This window comes from Kryptolebias marmoratus, linkage group LG15 (genome assembly GCF_001649575.2).
Source record: "Kryptolebias marmoratus isolate JLee-2015 linkage group LG15, ASM164957v2, whole genome shotgun sequence".
NCBI lineage: Eukaryota > Metazoa > Chordata > Actinopteri > Cyprinodontiformes > Rivulidae > Kryptolebias > Kryptolebias marmoratus.
The window spans coordinates 17,214,514-17,232,469 of NC_051444.1; the positions used below are offsets into that span (position 1 = coordinate 17,214,514).

A 17,956-nucleotide genomic window follows, 5' to 3' on the forward strand; every position below is an offset into this window, starting at 1 on the left:
GATAAAACTTATCTGCCTGGATGTTTTAAACGAGCGAATAATCCTTCAGCAAACTGTGCACACAGACGCAGTGTTAATGCAGAATCTTTTAATTCTAAGTACAATACAGAAAGTCATTTGTAAACAAAAACAAAGACCATGTCTTTTTTGTGCCCCGTCTTTCGTGTCGGACAGGAGGACGTGAGAGAACGATGTCTGGTGATGAATATAAGCCAGAAAAATCTTTCTAATCTCCGTAAGGGAGAGGCTGGTCCTTGTCATAGGAGGATGGTGACAGTGTGGACAGTCATTCAGAAGGCTTTTAAAGTGCAGAGGTTTCTCTGTGGGGACTTCAATGCACCACAAGTCTGTAAGTGCCTTTAACGTTCTTCAAGTATGAGACAGCTCCAGACGTTGAAGAAACTAGCTGTTTTCAGTGAAAATCTACATTCAGTCAAGATGTCGATGTCATGACGACTCTTCAGACATCTTAAAAAGAGTCTACAGACACCTAAAATAAAAAGAAAACTCCCTCCCATTAATAACTGATAAAATCACTAGGTGATGAAGTGTTAAGAGTTCGAAATGGAAAAAGCAACGGGAAGCAAGGCCCACGAGTGTGCAGGTGGATGTGGACTAAAAAGGGAAACCTTTGGTCCGTTTCACTTGGTCTCGGTGAGCTTTGCTAAACTGGCTTGACGGAAGACCGCTCGGTCCCTCATCTCCAGCACACAGTCTCTCACCATCTCGGCAAACATGGTCGGCCAGAGCTTGTGCAAAGCCTCGCCCTTCAGATTGGTGTCCGATGCCCTTTGGACTAACTCCTGGAGGTACTGCTCGATCATGACGGCACGCTCCGATGACTCCACTGAGCCCTCCTGGGGAGAAAACACAGAATAATTTTGTGCCAATTCTAATTTGCAGTAGCTAGAGAAGTACATGTCAGTGAATGAATCAGTCTGTGTTGTTTTAATGGGAAAAAGGCAAAAGCAATACCTATATGTATTTCATTTCTTTGTGGTTTTTCAAATCTGTGGCAATAAAATGTGAAAGCGCAACTTGGTAAAAGCAGTCCTTCTAAATGAAGAGGCTGAACTTTAGCTCCATAAAAGTTAAAAGAATCCCAAAATGACTTGAATATTTTGGGATGAAATGCAAAGTTTATAGTGAATGCTGTATCATATGCTCACAAGTTAATGTTGAAGGAATACCCCTTACTTTTGCAACACAGAGCAGACCGAGGTCTCTATGAGAAAAATAAGCATGCGACTACAGTAAGACAAACAAATGAAAGAAGCCGATCTCAAGATGCCCGAGCTGATTTGATCTCATTATCTAAAAAAAAAAGAACAAAGCTCGTTTTCTTAAGATAAGATGGTTTTGGTGTTTGGTTTTGGTGTCACACCCAGATTCATTATTCAGCATCGATGTCATGAGAACAGCATGTGTTGATCAGCGATGAATGTTCCTCAATGTGACATTTTTCAGCACGACTGGCCTAATTTCTGATGACATGTTCTTCTTGTTTATTTGAATTCAAAATCATGTCTGGCCATCACGAGAAAACAAGCTTTTCTAGGTCAAAATAACTAAATATATTCCCCCTATTATCTCAAGAAAAGAAGCTTTGTTATCTCGAGTATAGGACATAAGTAAACCATTGTAACAACAAAGCCAGCAGGGTTATGAGATAGTATGAAAATACATTTTCAAGTATGTACCATTTCAGCTTTTATACAGAAGCCCCGATTTGTGATTTTTTCTTACATTATGTTTACCTAAACTGTACAATTTTGAGAAAATATTGCTGTGAAGAACACTGTCATTTTTAGGAGAAATCACAGTGCAGTAAGAAAGAAACACATTATTGACGTGGAGCATTTGAAGGCAAATATGTCAATATGGTGACAACTTTGAGCTCCAGTGTGACACATCTACAGTCTGACCACTTTTCTGATCAACACTTAGGCCATCTTTCGACCCCTGGCTCTGCTTCTTTGTGACACAAGACAAGACGGGTTGAGTTTCCAAACCGCCTGTGCTGCCGTAAAACCTTTGAGCAATGAAACAGAGCTAACCTCGGGGCTCTCTGCGCTGCAATCCCTGCTTGGATAGTTAAACAGCGCTCTGCTCAGGCCCTCTCCCAGGAGCTTCCCGTTATCCCGCAGCTCCTCTGGACTCAGCCCTGCCCGCCGGCCGCGCCCCTCCAACAGGAACTGCAGCTGCCGTTTCCTTCGGGGCGAAGACAGAAAGGGGGGAAAAGGTGAGGCGCACGCAGATACCTGGAGAGAATCACTGAAACCACTGGAGCAAAATAAGCCTTTCTTGTCCCAATAAAATTTCTAACCTTGGTGTTTTTTTCCCCAAAATGAAACATTATAGGTTTGAGAAACTCATTAACAGCATTTGACTCTGACAACTTTTAAGACCACCAATAAAAAAATAAAAAATAAAAACCATCATTCGAACACACTTCATCAAATCTCAGGGTTTTAATCTCAGAAGCACTTTCAGATGGTTTGTAAACTACACCAGATATGTCCTTGTATCAGTGTGAAATCTCCTGTGATACACTTCTGCTCCAACATGTTTGGCAGGTCAGTGCCAGGATGCTAAAATTTACAGAGCAGGCTGGAGGCAAACATTCCACATAAGATGACATAGTTTGTAAAAAAAGAGTGTGAATGTGTCTCCGTGTATGCCCAAACACATCAACGTAAAGCAGTCACTACTCATACAGATCAACACGGTAAAGCAGCCTTAAAGTCAGAGTAAAACTAATTTAGCCTGGATTATAATCACATTATACATGTTTAAAAGGAAGAGGTGAACACATAAAACATCTGACAGCTAAATAGCACTGAAAGGTTCACCTTGAAGGAGTTTTTCCTCAATTTTGAATGCAACAAATTTAGAAATCATCTTTTGCTGCAACCTGTTTTCAACTAAATCGCTACAGTTTGCAGTTTAAACTCATTGTGCAGCAGAAATTCAAAGATAGTGAGATGAAAAAGAAGCTTATGGATTTTGTGAAAAGTCACTTTCGTGGTTTAACGAGCATGAATCATTTTTTGGTATGGTCCAAAAGTTAGATGTTAAACTGCCCATATGTTTCCTTTTAAAGAGATCTGCGGCATCAACGATCCTGTCTGATGTAACATAAATGTCATCACAAGTTTAAGGTGAATTATTCACGTTTTACTTCAGTGAACTTTTCTAACTTCCATTTTGACAGACTGAATGAGATCATGATTTATACTTGGACAGAAGTGCATTTTTATAAAGCTTCTGCGCTGACACTTTGCTGCCAGAAAAGAAAAAACAAACAAACATCCAGAACACCTTGCAGTAGCAGCATCCCAGAGGGGATGAATCTTCACCCTGGGAATGTGAGGACCTTTTTTTAACTCCCTGACCTCTGCGGGAAATCTGACCCCTCAAACACGGCTCCAACCCACTGAACAATGTAACAGAACACACCTGCTAAACTGGGAATGTGGAACGTGAACTCTACAACACTCCGACAGACAATTGCTTGTGCTTTTGTGAGTGCAACTGCAACACAAAGGCATGTGCATTTTGAGCATTTCCTCCTAAAGTGATTTTTACCCACAAAATCTAATCAAGTTTCATTCAAATCTAATCCAAACTAATCTAAATCAGGGTACCCTCAGCTGTGACTAAAATATCATTTATAGCAGTGATGTTTGCTAAAGCTAGACCTCAAAACTAACATCTACTGAAAAAGATGCAAATGACTTATGAAGTTGAGATTTTGAAACTAGATAAAAGAGATCAACTCTTCCATCATATAAAAATTAATTATAGGCTGTTGTGTATTTTCTATTCATACCAGAATGAGTACAAATTGGTGTCAGATGCAGACACGAACAGGTGTGAATAAGTCATCAGAGAGGGTGGAGTTTACCACAGACCCCTCAGCGCCCTCAAACACAAACAAATGTTTCTCCAAGTCAAACACAGAGGTGAAGACACACAAAGTGGAACCATGTCAGGAATACTACACTGCCTGAGCAAAGGACAAAACATATTGCTCAAAGGGTCAAAACGTATCAGCTGGTAAGTCTCACCTTTCAGTTGTTCATTAGTGAATTACAAAAAAAAACACACACACATTTGACATGTCGCACATTAAAGAAAACACGATGAAGCTTCCACTGGACTAAAAAGGTGGATTCAGTATATTTCCAAGTAAAGCAGGAAGTTAGAGGATTTTTTTTCTATTCCTCCAAACTTTAATGTTGCTGTAGAGCCACAATTAGCCAGTACAGAATGTCGGGAAATTGCACAACCCATATTTTGCGTACGTACTAAAGTCTTGTGTTCAGGTATCAGAGCCTTTAAGGCTCTTTTTTGTGACTAAAAAGTCTCTCCTTTATCTGTGTGTGTTTCTTTCATCTGATTCAGCTGTTTACTGCTGGAAGATGCACAAAGAATCCTATTTTTAGTAGAATACTTAATTTGTTTTTATTCTTTTTTTTTAACTCAACATGTACTATTTACTTACTTGGATTTAAATGATTTGAGATTTTATTCCTTCACTTTAATGTTACTGCCGTCTACTGATAGAAAGCCTTGAATAACTTTTAATATATTTATTTTTGTAGAAGTTTAACTGAATAGAGATAGAGATTACACAGTTTTACTTTACTTAAACATAATAACCCTAATTTTGTCTTTGCATTTAATATCAGGTCCTTTATAGTCCTTATAAAGCTGTCTTGTGTATGACAAGTTCAGCAGATCTTTGGTTTGAAAATCTGCTGAACTTTTCTTTATTGACCCAGAGTGACAGTCCTTAAGAGGTGTTTGACTGGAAGGAATGTTTGTATCCAAGTGCCAAGTACCCACCCTTACCCCGAGACACTCAGTCTAAATCCCCTGGCTCCTCGTTGCCAGGCCCTGTCTCAACGTTACACACGCACATACGAAAAAAGAAAAAAAAAAAGTATACAAAAGATGCTACACACAGACATGCACACACACGTACCGAAGTCTAAATATTCAGAAACTGGAACTCACGTAAGGATCCAAACATTCTTGATACATCCAAACAAATCCCACACACAGTGAAACAGTCCGTTCTCACCTGGACTCTTCCAGGAGCAGGAGGAGCCGGCAATGTGGAGTTTCGGTAGCTGCTATGTGACCCAGTGTCCCAAACACTCGCTCTGCAGCAATCACATCATTCATGGTCACCTAATGTCAACACACACATAGCACAGCACTAGATACTTCACTGACTGGCTTTTTCATACGTGCCTAAACACTGGAGGTAGGCTCGGAGCATAAAACCTTCAAGTGGGTCATTTTACACTTTCTATTTGAAAAAAAAAATCCAATAAACTTATGGTACTAAAAGAAAAATTTTATTACTTTTGTTTCCTTTCTTTGTCCTTTCTTAACTGAACCAAGATCAACTTCATCAGTCAGAGAAGCAGGAGAAAAATATTCTTTCCTTTACCAAAAAAAACAGCCAGTATTGAAGCATTCACACCCCATAAAATAAATTCTGCATCAACTCACAACTTCCAACTAGAACTTAAGTTTAAACTAAGAGGTCTGCATTTAAAAAATAATAATAATGAAAAAATCTAGTCAGATCTCACCTCCTGGCCATTGATCCTCTGGAGGTTGAAGTGGTGAAGTCTGTAGATGATGAACGAGCGCCACAGAGCCAGACTGACCACTGGGTTGCCTTCTGGGTCGATGGTAAGCTGGTCCAGACGCCTGACCTGAGCCAGGGCTGCCAGCTGGGGGAGACGGCTGATGTTGGTTTCCAGGAAGATCAGATGCTATCAATAAAGAAACAAGTTGGAGTTCAGCTCCAGTGAGCCACAGTAAGAGCTCTTGTAAGATACTAAGCTGATTATGACAAATACTAGGATGTCTGTTTGCTTTGGAGATGAACAATAAAACATGACAGTTATGTCTAATTAAAGCAGAAATAAGTAACTTTAAGGTCTCACTGCATAATCTGCTAAACTACCTCAACTGTGTGAACAATCTTTTCACCAAAGGATTCTAAAAGCTTTACAAGGATTATATAAAACACTAAGGAAAATATCTGAAAGTGTTGTGCTGGGGGCTAAGAATTATGACAGGATATCTACCATCATTAATTACAAATTATGTTGGATTACTTTAGCAAATAAACACTGGATTGTTGAGATGACGTGAATCTAAAAAAAACAAAAACAAAACTAATTTAGGAAAGAAATCAGTCAGTAAAGACAAAAGTGGCTAACAATAAATGAAGGACTGCTGAGCAGGTGGCACTCTTCAAGTCATGTCGTTGTAGTCAGACGACAAAATGTATTTAAAATATACGTGTTGCTTTTTTCTTTTTGGTGACTTTACCGACAGATTTGGGAACTTGACCCTTATCCTCGGCAGTGTGGGCACAATGGCGTCAAAGTTGATGTAACGGAAGGTGATGACGTTGACGGCACCAGCGGTCTGAACTCCCCAACCCCTCTCCAGGGCCTCCAGGGCTCCGATTCCAAATAAACGCAGGGTGTCTCCGTCGAGCTCTGCTAGGTGACTGTCAGACAGGGACAAGCTCTGGATGCTGCCACTCCCCGTCTCCACAAGCCTGCAAAGCAATACACATACAAAAACACTCACTGCAGTTTGGTAGTGAGTGCGCACAAGTTGTTGCTGTGAGAAACCTGAAGATTGTTTTTGTGCCAAAGCATTGTTGCTTTCAATTTAAGATATTGTCTACATCGGTTTAATGCCAGTCTTGTTTTTTGTTGTTGCTCTCTAATCTCTTAAACTACAGGTAAAATGTCTTTTCCTGATAAGAGTTGTGAGAGTAGAGAATCTTGTCAAGTCTCAAGTAGATATAATCCCCCTGTCCGAGTCTGTGTACTCAACCTTTTTAGACTCCTGAACCTCAGGAGGCTTTTCTTCAAGCAGGACATCAGCTGCCTGCCACTGATCACTGATCATTTTGAGTTCAGCCCGCCAACAAACTAATTACATGTATTCAAGTTTCACACTCACCCAATCAGCCCAAGTGATGAGACTAATCCTTTGATTACAGAGGACTATTCCAAGACTGCTGCTGAGACCAACTTTTGGAACGTGTGTGTTTGAATTTGTTGAATAAGTCAAAGACAAACATTCAGCTCATGCTGCAGAGCAAAGAGGGCAAGTGTGTTGCGTGTATCATAAGAATTTCAGACTAAAATATTTCCCTGAGCAGCAGGAAAGGTCTGTACTCTCCATGGCAATAAGGGACAATAACAGGGTTACAGAACCCTATTAGGAAATAATTTAACTACATTAGTAAATCGGAGCTGCAGTTAATTAAACAAGGTAGTAAGAAGTAAAGAAACTAAACAAACGGAGAAGAAACTGACGATAATGACAGATCTTCAGTAGATCTTGCACATACTGGTCAGTGTGGTTGTTAAGTTCTAAACTCAAACTAAACAAAACAAACTTAAATTCTCACTGCTGAGAAATTTTTAAAAATTATTTTTTTTGTAAATTGAATAAAATTATTAAGAAATTAATGCTTTAGAATTAGAAATCTGTTCAATTAGTTGACTACTTTGATAAGTAAGAACAGTAAGAGCTGGTGTGTTAAATCCAATAGTGGATTATGCCACTATTTAAAAATGTAGGTCAACAAACCAACAACTCTTTGACTAAGTCCTTCTCTTTACACAGCCCATACGCAGGAACACTACTCCAATACTTGGAAAATATAGTTATAGTAAAATCAGAAAGAAGAGATGGACTATTGCATGTAGAGGGGACACGTGAAGAATGGGAGTAACTCCTGTACAACTGGAAGTGTGCCATGAAAACACTCTGCAGCGTGTCACATAGTGTTCCTTCATCATCAGAGCTGAAAGGCTGCCAGGTGGCCCTGAACTCCATTACACACTGCCTTACAAACAAATGCCGAGAGAAGAGAACAAGGCAGGGGAAAATGATGCAAAGAATCTCTGGCAACAACAGACTATCAATCTAATTCAGTTAGGTCTATCTCGCTTAATCCCACAGCATCATTAAAATGACATCCCTCATCTCTCACAAACTTAATCTCTCCAAAGACAGATCGTGCGCGCCTACAACTGCCTGAATAATGGGAAGCAGTCACACTGTCTGAGCTCCTGTCATTCCAACCCAACATTCCAACATATCATTAAAAGTGAAAACAAGAACGGAGTCCCACAGCGTGTCAAGTGAAGTCTTCCTAAACCATTTGTTGGTTCAGGATTTTAGGTCTCATTCGTGCATCCTAAACTTGTTACTCACCTGTTTCTCACTGTTTGTGTTTCTTAAAAACCCATCTGGGACTTTTAATTGCTTACAAATGGAAAAACTTGGGACCACATCACAGTCACATTTTGGCAATGACAAAAAAAACTACAAACCCATAAATCTTAAAAACAAAACAACACCATCAAAATCAAAGTGGCGTCAGCATGAACTTCATTCTCACTCCATTCGTCACCAAACTGAAGACACTAATATCAAGCAGAGATGACATCATACTTCTCTTTAAATGAAGACTTTTTTTTGCTTTCATCTAATATATTTCAATACCCACTTAAACAAAACTGAAGCCATAAAATATAGATGTCCAGGAAAAAGTTTCCAAACAAAACAGATAAAATAAATGATTTAGAAGCCACATGGAATGGGGTTTTCTTCTCCCCATTCTTTATCATGTTAAACTTTGTTCTGAAGCAATAAATGTAGCGCTGTTGCAAAAAAAATAAATAAATAAAGGCTGTGACTAATATTTAGTGCTCCCCTGGCCATCACAGAGCTCATCCAGGTGTGTGGATCGGCGAGGTTTAGCCCTAATTCTCAAAAGGAAATAAAGAATCTGTTAGTCCAGGGAATTATTCTTGGGTATCCGGATTAGAAATGACAAATCAGACACTGTCTCTGTGGTCCATAAAAACAAATCATCAGGAATTTACAAAGAATTCCCATCCCCAAGGACCTGATGCTCCATGACAAGAGAAACAAAAATAATGACTCATGGGGCTAAAGATGCAAATTCATACATAATCTGCCCCTTTCTGATCTCTGTAGGAGAGAATAATTTAAAAAGTCTTTCATTATGTAGTATTTCAACAACTATGCAAGTTGGCCACACTGCATAGGCATTACAGGCCTTCAGATAAGCCACACTGTTGAAAAAATTTTTTAAAAATAAATGAAATTTCTCACCCATGGTTAATTTAGAAACTTTTACCTTTTGACCTTTTCATCAAAAGATCTTGTTTCTATTTCAAGCTGGTTCCTACTTGGGTTGCAAATTCCCATGGTATTTAGTCATACAATACCATTCACAGTCATGCAACTTTCAGACATTAGACTGAACTGAACTGTTTTTGTTTTTTTTGTTGTTGTTGTTGTTGTTTCACCTCAACCTGTTGAGCAGCATTACTGAAGTTACAACAGACACCCATAAAGGAAAAGCTATTGCCACAAAAGGATTTTGCTTCGGGGCCATTTTTTCTGTTGTGGGGCAGGAAGGAAAGGCCGTCTTTGAACATGTAATAATAGCTGCTGACATGGCCCTCGCTTTCATCTCAGCCCTCCCTCTCATAACTCGCTCAGATCTGGTATCACTCTCTGCAGAGGAGGATATCAGACGACAGCATTCTTATTAGTGCTATAAACCCTGACGGGACAAAGTTGTCTTAGACCTGCATGCATTTCATATAGCAGAGAGCTTAAAGACTGCATGAGCAGCTGAGGCCTCTGTCCCTGAGGTAAATAAAAGGGTTACTGTGCTGCTCAGGAATATATTAGGATGGGTTTGACACACTCACTGTTGCAGGGATTAATCAGTCTATATTTCAAATTAAGACCATTTTACCATCACCAATTTAAATTGTATTGTTAAAGCAATTAGAAATGTTTAGAAACGTCAGAGTAGTCAAACAATGCTGTATGTAAAAGGTAATATGAGCAGTTGGGATGGAAACCGCTTTTAAATTAGATCTAATTAGATTTGATGACATGATTTTTTTTTTGTCAGGCACAGGAAGAGCCTCTGATCTTATGAGCAGAGTGGACAAAGAGAGCTTGTTTGCCTTACTTTGGATCACGCGGGCTGTTCGGGCGGCTGTTGGTGCGAAGTCTGCTCTCTGTTGGCCCCGATGGTCGTTCCGGTCCTGAACCTGGACTCACCCGTCTGTTAAAATCGAACAAGAACCCTCAGCAACAATACAACGCTGCCTGTGCTAATAGAGAAGTAAAGATGTTCAGTGAAGCCCAAATACTTTCTAATAACCAGAATCAAACCAACAACAGATTTCTACCTTCACTTTGTAATTGTAAACAAGTGCCTAACTTTAACATAGATCCACAGTGATTCTCTATCAAACATAAAGCAAAAATAAGGTACCATAAATATTTAGGTTTTGTCATGGTTATCAATCTAAATATTACTCCTTCCATTCAAATTGTCGTTGTCGTTTCATTCAGAGCCCACTGCCATAACAACATACAGTATACTTACAAACCTTTTTTTAAGACTGATGGAAAGGTCATAATTTTACAGGCAGTTAGAGGGAAGGCGATGCTAAGCTGATTATAGTTAATCTCAAGCAGGCATAGATATCTATATCAAAATTTTTGGCTCTGAAGGAGGCTTTGAGGGAATTATCTTTCAAAGAGCAAAATATCTGTAAAAAAAAAACATCCATCTTTGTTGACATATTTAATGTGACTCAAAAGAGGACATTTCAATCACCAGAGCAAAGCTGTGACAACTTTTAAAATGCCATATGAACATTCTATACAGCTCCTAACCACATCCACCTTAGATTCACTGATGGAAATAAAATTAGCTTAAAAAGAAAACATGGTAATTCCAAAACAAGGCGGTTCATAAAACGAGTGTCATGCGGAACGCACTTTGGTTCTTCTGGAGAAGGCTCCTGTGCAAGGCCATTGGTCTGTGCGGGGCTGTGAGCGGGGCTGCTCTCTGGACTAACATCCTCCTTCGTGCCATTTGTTGGAAGCAGCTCCAAGTTGGCCATGATGTCCTCCCACTGCTGGGCTGCATTGCGGATTGCTAGTCGACGTTTCTCCTTGAAGAACAGATACACATACATAACCCAAAGAGGGATTAGGTTCTCTTTGAACAGGACACAGGAGTACAAAAAAAAACAAATATACCCTCACCGATGCTCTCATTTGATCATTTCCTCTTTCCTCTTACTGTTAAAGAACTTATAAAATCTGTTTGCAATTATTTACTTTGACTAATACAACGCCTTGCTTAAATTGGACCTAAAAGGGTATGGTGTGTGCATTTGTTGAAGGAGTTGATTTAACTGTAACCTGACATTTAGTGCAGAAGAAAGTAACTTCACATGTTTTCAGCTGTTTAGTTAAATCATTTTTAAGGCAGTACTCAAAAGTCAGAACCCATTCAAAGTGAGAGTCTTTGCCCTCAGGAACTCATCCATGGTTACATCATTATATGTAACATTTTCTTCACATCAGGGATTAGTTACAGTAGTTTACTGTTGGACAATGACCTCTGCACTAAGTCCATTTCTTAATAAAAGACACACACACATACAATCACATATTGTGTCTGCAGAAAACTAAACATTTTAGATTATTTGAAGAAGTAAAGTACGTTTTATGGACACTCTGAATACAAATACAGGGCTCTGCGATCAGTGTACCTCTGTCTGATTCAGACACACGTTTCTCACAAGTTTTGCTGCGTTCCAAAAAAAAAAAAAGATTCATAAATTAAAAAATACCATTGTAAGAAGTCACAATGTATTAGTGCTAAACACGCACCATTGTCAATGGCAAGACATAAGATGCATAAAAAGAAGGGGAAAGCTTTAAACTGTTCAAATCATCAAAAAATAAATAAATAAATAAAAACCACATAAATAAACAAATTTTAGAGCAAGTTTTTTGCAAGTTGAACAAAAAGAATGAAAAGTAAATATAGATCAAAACAGGAACTGAAAAAATTGGCAAGACACCAAAAATGTTTTGTTGCTGTTAATTAACCCTTATCCTTGACCTTGGATACCATTATTATGAGCATCCATGTTGGAATACCCCCTATACTGGTATTTGTACTTCATATAACATTTAGCAGAAGGATTAAACAAAAATCAGATTGAATCAATGGTACAGTTGTAAAAGATAAAAGCCTTGATGTTATTAAAGCTCCTTCAAGAAGTTTAAAACCCTCCCAACAAATACCTGTTTTTATATCTAAAACAACTAATCGCACAAGTTCCAGTTTCACCAAAGAAGCCCTGGAGCTGTTTTGCCACTTCTCACTATCCTACAGTCTCAAAATCAATTTTATTTACCGTAAATCTGGTACAGTAAATCCAGGACGATAAAAAAACAAACACTGCAGATCAGAGTAGTACCTTATGAACGGTCTGCTTGTGACTCTCCTTCTTCTTTTCCTCCTCTTTTCGAGCCTGTACACCTGCCATGCGCCGATCCTCGTCCTGAAAAGGATAGCTGGTGCAATCAGAGTCTCGCTCCATTCATGAGTTGTAAATTATTCAAGAGATGAGGATGAAGGGAAACACAGAAAGACACTGTCTGGAAGACTCGCTTCCACACCAAACATTGACCACAATGGAGGCTGGGAGGAATTGTCTCATCAGCCGGCTGCATCGCAGGATTATCTGTCTGATTTTCAATCTCAGATAAACTGAGCCCAGCTGTTGTGGGAAGGCAGAACTCCCAGAATGCAGTGCTGCCGACAGAATCTAAGAGTGCCGACTAAGAGGAAGAGGATATTCAGCTGTGAAAAGCTAGCAGTGACAATACATGAGTCTAATCAACAGAGGCTAAACGGAGTCAATCAGTGGAGGCAGGGAAAGGATTTCAGTGACTGGAAAGACATTTGGAGAGATGTAAAAAAATAAATAAATAAAAAAAATCCCTGAAACAAAACATAATACTAATGCTTTTTTTGTTAACACTGTGGGTAAAGGGCCATTGGGTTAAGGTTTATGGGAACTAAAATATTTTCTGAATTTCAACAATAAATTCAAAGAGTTTTGCATTTTTTTCTAAAAAAAAAAAAATCTGAAATTGCCTATTTGGATGTAACATATTTGCAAAACAATTTTATATACAGTAAACAAAACAATCCTACATATTACCATCAAATCTTTTTAATCGCCTAAATAATAATTAGTGACAAATTTTAATCATCTTTTATTTAAACTAAATCAGTGACTCATATTTTTCTGTAAGGCTGTTTGAACAGCCTCTTTCTGTATACCTCATTTGTGACGATATTGATCTTCATAAGTAATGGCCACTTCTACCAGCAGTTCATTTAAGGTCTTGACAGATTAGTGACGGTGTGGTGCGGTGGGGGCACTACAGGTCGGCTGCGGTCAAAGATCATTTCTCTTTGCTAACAAAGAAATATGCACTGAAAAAAGAAACAGCCTCATTCCCAGGGCTGGCAGCTTTGGCAGAAGCTTTGCTAACGAGATTTTACAGGTCCCGGCAATCGCGGAACTTGCTAAAGCTGATGACATCTACCTTAAAAATCAAGTAAAAACATGACCCAAAAAGTTGATATTTGAGATATAAGTTGTATTTTTTATTTTTTTTTCAATGTATCAGAACTATGTTTTGAGGGCAAGGTGTGTGGGATTTTCAAATTCCTTTTAAAGTACAAGCTCAGACCTGGGTGCTTCCTGCTTGACATCTTCTAAATACATGTTGATAATTCACTGTATCACTTTTCTGGCACACGGTATAAATACAGTGACTTCATCCGTTATGAAAATAATCACTGTTTTGCTAATGTGAAGAAAGATAATATAAAGTGCAAATGCTTATCTTAATGTTAGAGCAAAGTCACTGACCCATTTGAACCTCTTCTATTCAACAAACAAACATGAAATGTCTTTTACCAATGACAAAGTCGAGAGTATCATTTAGATGTATATTAGTCTGGAGATGAATAATTGACAAATGGGAAGTTATATTAGTTCCCACTGGGATCCATTTGTAAATTAGTGAGTATTTCATGATGGAGTCCCTCATGAACATGTACATATACCATAATGGCTAGTTTGTCTTCTGTGCACGTGTAGGTTGAGTCTTACTGTGATGCGCTTCATGTCCAGCTGTCTCAGATGAAGCACACAGCGCAGGACGGCCTGCTTGTACCATGTCTCCAGGGCTACAGGATTCCCATCCAGGGTGAGCTCAGAAAGGGAGCACGACTCTCCAAGGCAGGCTAGCTGATCAAAACTGCAAACAAAGAGACAACGTGTTGAGCTCTCAAATATTATGACTAGCAACGCTAAAAAAAACAAAAACAAAAACTATAAGCCTAGACTCGAATTTCATTTACTAAAGCGTAGCCTAATAAAAGGGATAATGCAGCAGGCACTCTGGCAGCCTGAAATTACTTTGACAAAGCAGAGTCAATAGGAGATTGCATCATTACCAATTTGTGATAATAACCTTGGCGAATCAGAAAATTGGAACTAACCATGGAACAAATACACTGTCTGCTCCCAGCTTCCTACTTTTTTAATGCATGGTAGATTAGATAATTTCCTGTACTGAGTGCTAAAAGGAGTGCAGCTAACTTTTCCCCCCACTTATTCATTTTGCTAAAACTACTGAATACACACAATTAACTTCTCTTTAGAGCTAGAAAATGGTTTCAAGAAAAAATCTGTTCCTTATTTTAAATCTCTGAGTCAGTCTAATACATGCAGTAGCTCCTTGTTATTAATTGTCATGATGTCATAACTTACAACAGTAACAAAATAATCGTCACACTTCTTGTGAGCTTTGTGTCACCAAATCGAGTTGTTTATACTCATTATTGCAATGTTAAAATTAAGATAGGTGTAAAAACATTTATCGGGCTGAAAATGTCCAAGTTAAAAGTGAATATAATAAATATTGATGAGCCGTTTGTAAAGATTATGATGTGGTTGAAATGGTTGGATTCTAGTTTGATCATTGGGTCAAAACTGAATTCAAAAGCTATTAATCAAAAGCACATGATATCATTGTTAAACTAATATTTGCAGGAACATTTTGGGGATTTTTGCTCCAAGGTCCTTTACTGAGTAAGCTGAGTACACCGAGCAAATGACTGCGTCTCCCTCTACCTAGCAACAGAGCACAACTGAAGTCCTATCAGCATTACACTTTATGAAAAGGCACATACACCAGGTCTCTAGGCTTCTTTTTATGCATACAAATTAGATGCAGGTTCCTGATTTTTTTAAAAATAGATATAATAAAAAAAAAAACTGAGAAGAAGAAATACCCATGGAAATTAAGACAATTTGTTAAACAGATATTATAGTTTTAAAGAGTTAAAAGTTTTGTTGTGCTTCAGAGAAAAATATTTTTTGTTCTCTTTGATTTTGTCAAAGGTCTGTGTGATTGTGCATGTGACGCTGAACTATAGTGACACAAGAACAACAGGGCTGGCATGAAATGTCAGGTCAGATCTAACACAGCACAAGGTGACCATGGGCAAGGAGGCTGTCCCTCACTGAATCCCACATCCTGCTTCACTCAGTGAAGTTCTCTCTGTTACAATTTGTCTGCTAGGCTAAGTGAAGAAGATAGATTTAAAAAACAAAAGCAGATTTGAGAGATAATTTTAACTTTCCCAGCTGTGCGGCAAACCAATTAAACCTACAAATCTGTCATAGTACCCATTATCGTAGACTGAGATTGTATCTTTGTTTCTTGAATAACTAAAGAATTATAAAAAGCATTTCTTAGATAACAGCCTGATAAGGACCAAAACAGGAAAAACTGCCCCAGGCTAGTGCATTCTATGTTACAAAAACTGCCCACTACAGTAAACTTGAGTGTGTGGCTGTGCGAATTTGTGTGTGAGTGTTGCTTGGTTCCCCAGAAGCTGCCAAGTCCCAGGGGAGGTGACGTGGCACTGTCCAGCCATCATCCCTGTCCCTGTTCTGTGGAAACGAGGGAGTTAAGCGGTACAAGCTCTTACCTGATGATGTTGTTGCAGCTGAGAAAGAGACGCTGCAAACAGGGCAGGTGGTCCACCTCAGTCTACAGAGAGAAGGAGGGAGAGGGGAGACAGAGTGATGGGTGAATGCAAAAAGGAGAAGATGCTCTGGAAGCGGGTGCTGCATCGTCACAGCTCTGTTTCCCTCTCCATTCCCTCAGTCACCTTGTAGCTGTGTGCTCTAGCATTCAGCATCCCCGTCCGCTCTGCGCATGCACTCACACACATATACAGCACGCTGCCTTGTCTGCACATGGAGAGGAGGGGCAACAGGGAGAGAGAATCTGAGAGAGAGAGCACGACGAGAATAAGAGGAGGGGGGGAGTGCGCTAATGCAGAGATCTCCTGCTGCAGGAGGCTAATGCTAACTGGAACATCTACACATCCGGCAGCACAAATCGCTAACAGCACTGCACCCTGTGATGCAAAAATCCCTAAATGGGGTGAATTCAATAGAAATGGCCTGAGGTGATGGAGTGCTTTTACTGAGAGGCAAGCTCAGTTTTAAAATCAAAGTCGATTTAGTGAGGGAGGGGGGGCAGGGTGAAGAGCAGCAGCTGGCCAGCTTGCATGCTGACCTGGACAAACAGGCAGAAAAGCAAAGTCAGAAACATGGCAGCTGATGAAACATCCTAAGCAGAAGTACTTCCTGTTCAGTATTGTCAAGATCTATGCTTTGTGCTTGTGTGTGTGTGTGTGTGTGTGTGTGTGTGTGTGTGTGTGTGTGTGTGTGTGTGTGTGTGTGTGTGTGTGTGTGGATGGTCAGTGTTGCACATGAAAAAGGACCCTCCCAGCAGCAGTCTCAATGAGCTGTGTCAGCATCCACCCATGTTGCAGCCAACGCCCTGCTTCCTCCTTCAGTCTCTATTAACAGGCTACGCTGGTTCTCCTGGAGAGAACAATAAAACGCTGCAGCATACTCCCACGAGGACTTCCACTTACCTAACTTTGTGTCTTCATTCAGTTGAACCACTGTCTGTTTTGCATGAATATGTAATGTCACAGTGGCAGATTTATTGAAGGAAATGGAACTTTTGTATAATTGGTTTTCCATCACTCATGTGCACATCACGGCATGAATAATAAATTGTTAACCAGTGGGTCAATCAGCTTTGCCGGCGAGGGCGCCCTGTTTCTGGTTTATGAGCCAGCCGGGCTCAGGCTCAGACAGTGCAGACATGTATCTCTATTAGAAAAAAATGCACTTCATGCAACATTTAGGAATCTGCACACTGCAGCACAACCTTAACAGAACCAGAGTGAATGCATCAATAATGCGTTAACATCTCACCGCATTCAAGGTGTTAGAAAACAGAGAGTGCAGAGGGGAGTGGATGACTGGGGGTTTGGAGTAGTCTTCAGGTGAGAAAGAATAAGTTAGTTAAAACTAAATTGTATTGTCAAAATGTACAGGTATATCAAAGATATATCTAAAAAAAAATGATTTAGATTTTAAATTTGTAGAAATAATAGCTTTTAAATAAAAGAAAAGAAGAAATCCTCCACTAAGATCAGAAAGCTAATATCATTTTATGTCAATATTATTTATATTTAAACACACAGTGAAATTTTATGTCAATTCAAAAACATTATAAAAAGTAAATATCGATATTTTGCCACAGTAAATTAAAAGCTAAGACTTAAATGATCTGTGAGCTCAGTTTCTTGGAGCGCTCAAACATTTGCAAAGTGCTCAATTTCAATTAGCGACACTAAAATTGTAGAAAACAATAATTATAAACTTGCCTGGTTGGTTTTTCATTTTGAATATATGCATTTTGAAAATCTGTTTAATCCTCAACTTACCTGTACAAGAACTGTTGATAAAAGTGCCTAAAATAATTTGTGTCAAAGCATCTGACATGATGCTGGTGAACTTTAAAATGACTAAAACAAACAAGCAAGATTGACATACATAATCAACAAGAAATTTAACAT

The 17,956-nt window shown here is 39.1% G+C and overlaps 2 protein-coding genes across 4 annotated transcripts in view; one reads left to right on the forward strand and one right to left on the reverse strand.

Annotated features, from left to right (window-relative positions):
• LOC108243305 (leucine-rich repeat-containing protein 49) overlaps positions 1 to 17,956 on the reverse strand; it is a 27,718-nt gene continuing 9,762 nt past the window's right edge. Inside the window, exons 10-19 of one of the 3 annotated variants that reach the window (XM_017428648.3) lie at positions 16,001 to 16,062; positions 14,112 to 14,259; positions 12,399 to 12,482; positions 10,900 to 11,075; positions 10,079 to 10,174; positions 6,361 to 6,595; positions 5,610 to 5,795; positions 5,090 to 5,199; positions 2,058 to 2,211; positions 1 to 857 (exon numbers count right to left, since the gene is read on the reverse strand). In XM_017428648.3, coding sequence (XP_017284137.1) covers positions 642 to 857; positions 2,058 to 2,211; positions 5,090 to 5,199; positions 5,610 to 5,795; positions 6,361 to 6,595; positions 10,079 to 10,174; positions 10,900 to 11,075; positions 12,399 to 12,482; positions 14,112 to 14,259; positions 16,001 to 16,062 — 1,467 coding nt within the window. In that variant the 3' untranslated portion in view covers positions 1 to 641. Of the gene's footprint in view, positions 858 to 2,057; positions 2,212 to 5,089; positions 5,200 to 5,609; positions 5,796 to 6,360; positions 6,596 to 10,078; positions 10,175 to 10,899; positions 11,076 to 12,398; positions 12,483 to 14,111; positions 14,260 to 16,000; positions 16,063 to 17,956 lie in introns of those variants that run through there. The other 2 variants (XM_037979780.1, XR_003039707.2) reach the window with 2 other exon arrangements.
• The window catches only part of larp6a (La ribonucleoprotein 6, translational regulator a), a 23,316-nt gene continuing 22,067 nt past the window's right edge, over positions 16,708 to 17,956 (forward strand). The window contains exon 1 of the mRNA XM_017428662.2: positions 16,708 to 16,718. The gene's annotated coding sequence lies outside the window, so the exon portion shown is untranslated. The remainder of the gene's footprint in view (positions 16,719 to 17,956) is intronic.